The following is a 5827-nucleotide window of genomic DNA, read 5'->3' on the forward strand; positions in this document are numbered from 1 at the left end:
CTTATTTAAAAGCTATTAAAGTTGGTCATTTGTAGGAGAATCTAAAATGAGCATGGTATCTTATATCTAGCTTCTTAACATGTTGTTTAAACCCAGCCCATATTTGTGTTGGCCTTTTATTTAAAAGCTACTTAGTCATTTGTAGAAAAATCTAAGATGAGCATGGTAGCTTATATCTAGAATCTTGAAAAAATGATGAATAACTTTTCATTTAATTTCCTTTCTATCTAGACATTATATTGATTTCATGTTTGTTCAAAAATAAAGTTCAATGGGCCAAACTCCTGGTAGAGAATTGCTGCCAACCTAGATTTTAAGACAGGATAGTAGATGTCAACTTAAATAGCTAATATATCTGTTAACAAAGGTTTTTCAACTGACTGTTGAACGCTTCTCAGATTAATGAAGTATTATCAAAAATAAAATAGCATTGCCTTTGATCAAAATGCAGTCAGTCATTTTGATTCCTTTTCCACTGTTGCATGCCTTCCCGCCTGTTATCACTTTTTTGTTCTCTTCTGTGTACATCATTAGATTCCACTTTGCACAAGTCAAGAGCGTCCAATAATTTTTCACAGCTGTTGCCAGGGCATTCAGAGCAGTCAGCGTCGTTGACGTCCTGATCAGCATTTTTTCTCTCTTCAAAATAGGGCTTCAAGTGCAGCGGCAAGTAGCTTGAAGGTTTGAGATCCTCGAGTGATACAAAGAGACCCTCTTCACAAAGTTTCAATATTTTTTCTGCAGTCAACTGCACTGTAATATTAACCTGTTCAACAATGGAGACAATCACAAGTCTATTTTAATACTAAGGATCCATTCCACCCCTTGGCAGCAATATTCATTCCCCTTTATACATAAAAACCATAATATCTCACTGCTCAGTAAATAAAATCACCCACAAGAAATTGGAATTTTCATTCATCCCCTATAGGTAGACCCAAACAGACATTGTAACGTAACAGTATTCGTAAAGAAATATAATGATAAAATATTGTGGAGTTTCAGCAAGATGATAGAAAAATAAAGAAAATAACAGAGTTCATTTCATTGGCATTACAGCTTGTAGAAAAGGATTAATGAATATTCTTCAGAGTTTGTTTTGGCTAGAAATAATTTTAAATTAAAAGAAAAATTGACAACATTTTCCCTTATGTCTATATATATGGTAACCTCATTGTCTATAATAATGAAAGTCCGATGCAGCTGAATTTCCGTTGTTTATGGGGGGTCAGGATTTCGGAGGCAATTAAACATTATTATTATTCTTTGGTGGGCCTACGAAAATGTCCACAGCTCTCAGAAAAGAGTTATTCGATAGTTTTCATTCAGCATAAAAATTCACAGTTGACCGATTGATTCGATAGATGAAACATCTTACACCACGATTACGTAGAATACATGTATCGTAATCAATTTGAATATGGTTTTATGAATGGGTGCCACTTATTTTTCCATAAGTTGATAACAATCTAAAACTGAATCGATATGTTTGAATGCCAATCCCTCCATCAGTTCAATAAAAATAATTATTTCACCATGCCTTTTTCAACACGGCTCTATTGCCATTAATTTGGTGTGCAGAATATTATATGTCCCAAATATTTTTAAAAATCTAATGGTGTCCTAATATCAAAGGCCTTTGGTTTTGATAATGAGAAAAATATTAGGAGACAAAATTTCAAAGTTCGTCCCAAGAAAAGATGACTTAAAAAAACGTGAAACTTAGAAAAGGGAAACTTCGTGATCTATGATGAATACGGGGGGAAAAGTGATTACGATCTTGTTCTATTAACAAACAGTTTTTACAAAAATAGCTCTAACTTTGGGCAACGTCTAAATCGTAAAATATCTTACTAAGGGGGAGTAAAATATCTTACTAAGGGGGACACCTTTTCAAAGTTTCCTTAACGATTTAGCCAATACCCTGTCTTTGTCCCAGCTCCATGGAATTTGATCAAACCTAATGCAGATGAAAGAAGACTCGATGCTATATTTGTGTCAATACTGAAGAAAATATATTCTTGAAATGAAGCCTTACCTTCTTCTTCGGAGGTGCACTCACACTATCATCGGACGACGTATTGCTGGAAGCTGCTCGTTTCCTCGTACCTGAATTCATCGGAGCTTTTCTCCTCCCCAATGGAAAATCCATTTCTCCTCCACAGCCTCACAGACTCCGGAGCTTCAATGCAGTCCACAACTCAGCAATGGGAAAACTGAAAAACAGTCACAATAACACATTGTGTACAAACAGATTGATGCATAGATTATTTGTACTCACTGGCTCTACGGGGAAAATTCATCTCTCATGGTGCCTTCCAGCTGTTTTGATATTTTCATCCACATCAGATTTATTTCAACGTAATCATGTCTGCAGAGCTATCCGCGTCCTTGGTAAGGGGGATAAATTTCTATAATGTCAAAGATCTCTGCAGAAGATTTTCTGACATTTTCAGCTCTGTATCATGCGATGAGATGTGAATCCATAACAATCTCAATCAACAGTCCATCAACAAGTTGAGAATGTCAGTTTGATTGACGTGAGTTCACATCAGTCTCAATCAACTCTATTTCTGGGTCGACCTTACCTGCTTCAACTTCAATACAGTGGGTAGATGTTGCGTACAGTCTCGATGTGACAGATTTGACGACCACAAATTCCCAGGCACTGGCTAAATAGCCACGATATTGCACTCGGCCTCTCAACGCCGTTCCGTCCGCTGCCTGTCACGTCGGGGGTGCCGTGCCGTGCGTTCAGGAATTTATATTGACCTCTGCGAATTCTGCCCCTTGGTCAGCGAGTTGTGTCAGTGGGGGGTCTATTGGGGCTTGTGCCCACGTGTCGGATAAGCCACTTGGGCAGTTTGCGTGGGCCATGCGCTTTAAGCGCTCGGGTTGGGTGTAGCATGGGGTTTACGGGTAGTTAGGGTGTTTTTTTTTTTTTTAAATTAGTTTTGTTATTTTAGTGAGCATTTACATAATATTAGTAGTATTACTAAGAGCATTGGTAGTTTATTGTTGTTAGATGTTTATTAAAATAGTTAAGTTTTTTAAAATAGGATTAGTAATTAGTGATATTTTAGATTTAGTTTTAATTAAATTTTAGTTTAGATAGGTTAATTTTTTTTGTTCTATTAATTGAAAATACTGGTTTTCTTTTGCCAATGTATTATGATTAATTGATTAAATTTAAATATAACATATTATGTTGTGTCACTATTATTCCTTCATAATGTTCGTGGCTATTATAAAGAGAAGGATCTTGTTTTAATTATTTTTGATAATTATGCTACGTAAATTATTGGAATGTTTTTTTAAAAATGAATATTAAGTAATTGATCAAGTTAATTTGTGGATTTTGTTAAAATGTTAACAAATATAATTGTTTTAAAATTATAGTTAACATTATTTTATTTTTATCTTATATTAAAGTATTGTTAGAATTATAGATAATGTTTCATGAATTATTTTATTATTTAGGTCTCATTTAATTTAAGTTATATTAAAAAAAAGAGAGAAATTTATTTCCAAAGGATTATAGTTTTAAATGGAATTGTTATTTGACTAGAGTTTAGAAGAGATAAACCATTAATGTGATGTCATAGTAATTAGTAAATTCTTCTTTATCCGAATGCTTCAAAATAATTAGATCTGGAATTATAAATTGTTATCCGAATGTATTAGGGTGTTGATCCTTATTTTATTTTTATTTTAAGTAAATAAGAACATCAATGTGTTTAAACTTTCATAAATTGAATTTGGATTTGTTTAAATTAATTAACTGACTAAACAATGAAAGGTTTAATTTGACGAGTTATTCTTCCCGTCGATTTTAAACATACCTTAGTGAACTTAATTATCAAAAAAATAAAAATAAAAATTGCGTGTGTTTTTGCCCTCATATTTTGGGCATGACATAGATGCCTAAATGGGCTTGTTTTATAGTTGAGGCTGCAAGATCTCTGGCTGGTGATCATTCTGCTTCACATCACACCCAGTATCATGTTGTGGGTTCTAGTCTTCTGAGTCATGCTATTTATGGTGATCCTAAGACATTTTTACCAGTGAAAAGATATTCTGAGTGGGACAATACCATGGTGGAGTATTCTTTTTTGATGAAGGAGTATTCTCTTTTGATGAAGAATACTCTTTTTTGATGAAGGAGTATTCTTTTTTTAGCAGTGAAAATATATTCTGATACCATGGTGGAGTTGCACAATATAATTAATATAAAATATTAATTATATGATCTAAGAGATAGCTTAAGTAAACTAGAGTAATAATCAACTTAATTAATTAAATCAACATGATATAATTAATAAGAATAACAAATAATTACTCTAACACCCCCCTTAAGCGAAGCTCAAGAGGTAAGCTAACCTAGCAAAGCTATGACAATAGGAAAATGGGTCCCAGCAACAAGGCTTGATCAGGTACCCAAAACAAAGAAATCTCTATAAACTAGAGATAAAGGAGAAAACCCAGTGGGAAAAACTCCTCTCCAAAAAGAGATGGAACAAAAATGCTGAAAAAAAGAAGGAAGGCCTCAATAAGACCCCCCAAGGACTAGTTCTGTAACTGCAAGCATAGATTGTAACTGAAGATATTGTGGTGATGCAAAAGGTTTGGTGAAGATGTCAACAACCTATATATCAGTGGGGATATACTCTAAAGAGACAACACCAGCCTGAATCTGTTGATAGATGAAATGCATATGAAGCTCAATGCGTTTAGTATACTAATGCTCCACTAGGTTGGGAGAAATATATATAGTACTTTGATTATCGCACCACAGAAAAGTGGGATGATCAAGAGGAAAACCAAACCTAGTCATCAACTACGGAAGACATAAGATCCCCTGACTAGAAAGCACTACTACTCTGTACTCAACCTCTATAGGTGAAAGTGCATGAGCCTATTGCTTCTGGCATGACTAGGTGATAGGACCAGAGCCAAGACAAAAAACAAAGCTAGAAGTAGACTTCTAATCATCAACATCACTGGCCCAATCTAAGTCAGTGTAGCCAACAATGTGGGGAGCCCCTAAGGTGTAATGAATTTGAGAAATAAGTGTGCCATGAATGTATCTCAAAAGATGCTTGGTAGGTTGCCAAAGAATCTCATGAGGCTCATGTAAAAATTGAGAGACAAGACCAACTGCAAATGAGAGATTAGGATGAGTGTGAGTCAAGTACAGCAAGCCACCAACCAACTACTAGTACAAAGTGAAATCCACTAAAGGTGAAGTGCAAGAGGTAGACAAAGTTATACCAAGCTGAAAAGTTGTAGGAGTAGGCTTGCAATCAAGCATGCCAAAGTATCAAAGCATGTCAAGAGCATACTTCTGCTAACAAGAAAAGATCCTAGTAGAGGATTGAACAATCTTTAGACCAACAAAGTAGTATAACAAACCAATATTAGTCATCTCAAAATGTTCCATCAATTCACGATGAAAATCTTGAAGCATAGAGGATAAGCTTACTAGTGAGGATATGATCATCAACATATAGAACAAGGAACAAAACATCGTCCTCAAGATGCTAAATGTACATAGCGGGATTGGAATGGAAGCTGGTGAAGCCTGTAGAAAGTATAAAGGAGTCCATTTTTCAATACCAAGCCCAAGGGCCCTGTTTGAGACTATATTATGAGCATCAAAGTCTACAAACCAAGGAGGAATCCCACAAAAATCCCTGAGGCTACTCCATGTAAATCTCCTTAGTGAGATGACTATGGAAGCATGCACTCTTCACATCCATCTGAAAAATGGGCCATCCTTGAGAAGTTGTAAGGGATGATACAAGGTTAATAGAGTTCATCTTGGCAA

The 5827-nt window shown here is 35.1% G+C and overlaps 1 protein-coding gene across 1 annotated transcript; it reads right to left on the reverse strand.

Moving 5' to 3' along the window:
- Positions 1-451: 451 nt before the first annotated feature.
- On the reverse strand, positions 452-2152 carry LOC149541233 (uncharacterized). The gene is made up of 2 exons (XM_089802797.1): positions 2039-2152; positions 452-766 (listed from the first exon to the last, which is right to left on the reverse strand). Exons 1-2 carry the CDS (start codon positions 2150-2152, stop codon positions 452-454), a joined length of 429 nt encoding a protein of 142 aa, XP_089658923.1.
- Positions 2153-5827: the final 3675 nt, after the last annotated feature.

This window comes from Cupressus sempervirens, chromosome 9, assembly GCF_028749045.1.
Source record: "Cupressus sempervirens isolate cs-2001-9-10 chromosome 9, ASM2874904v1, whole genome shotgun sequence".
Classification (NCBI taxonomy): domain Eukaryota; kingdom Viridiplantae; phylum Streptophyta; class Pinopsida; order Cupressales; family Cupressaceae; genus Cupressus; species Cupressus sempervirens.

Bases quoted from the DNA above. Each gene is read 5' to 3' on its own strand.
- LOC149541233 (XM_089802797.1), bottom strand. From the start codon at position 2,152: ATGGATTTTCCATTGGGGAGGAGAAAAGCTCCGATGAATTCAGGTACG. The intron at 767-2,038 runs GTAAGGCTTCAT...ATTGTTGAACAG, and splicing joins GTGCACCTCCGAAGAAGAAG to GTTAATATTACAGTGCAGTT.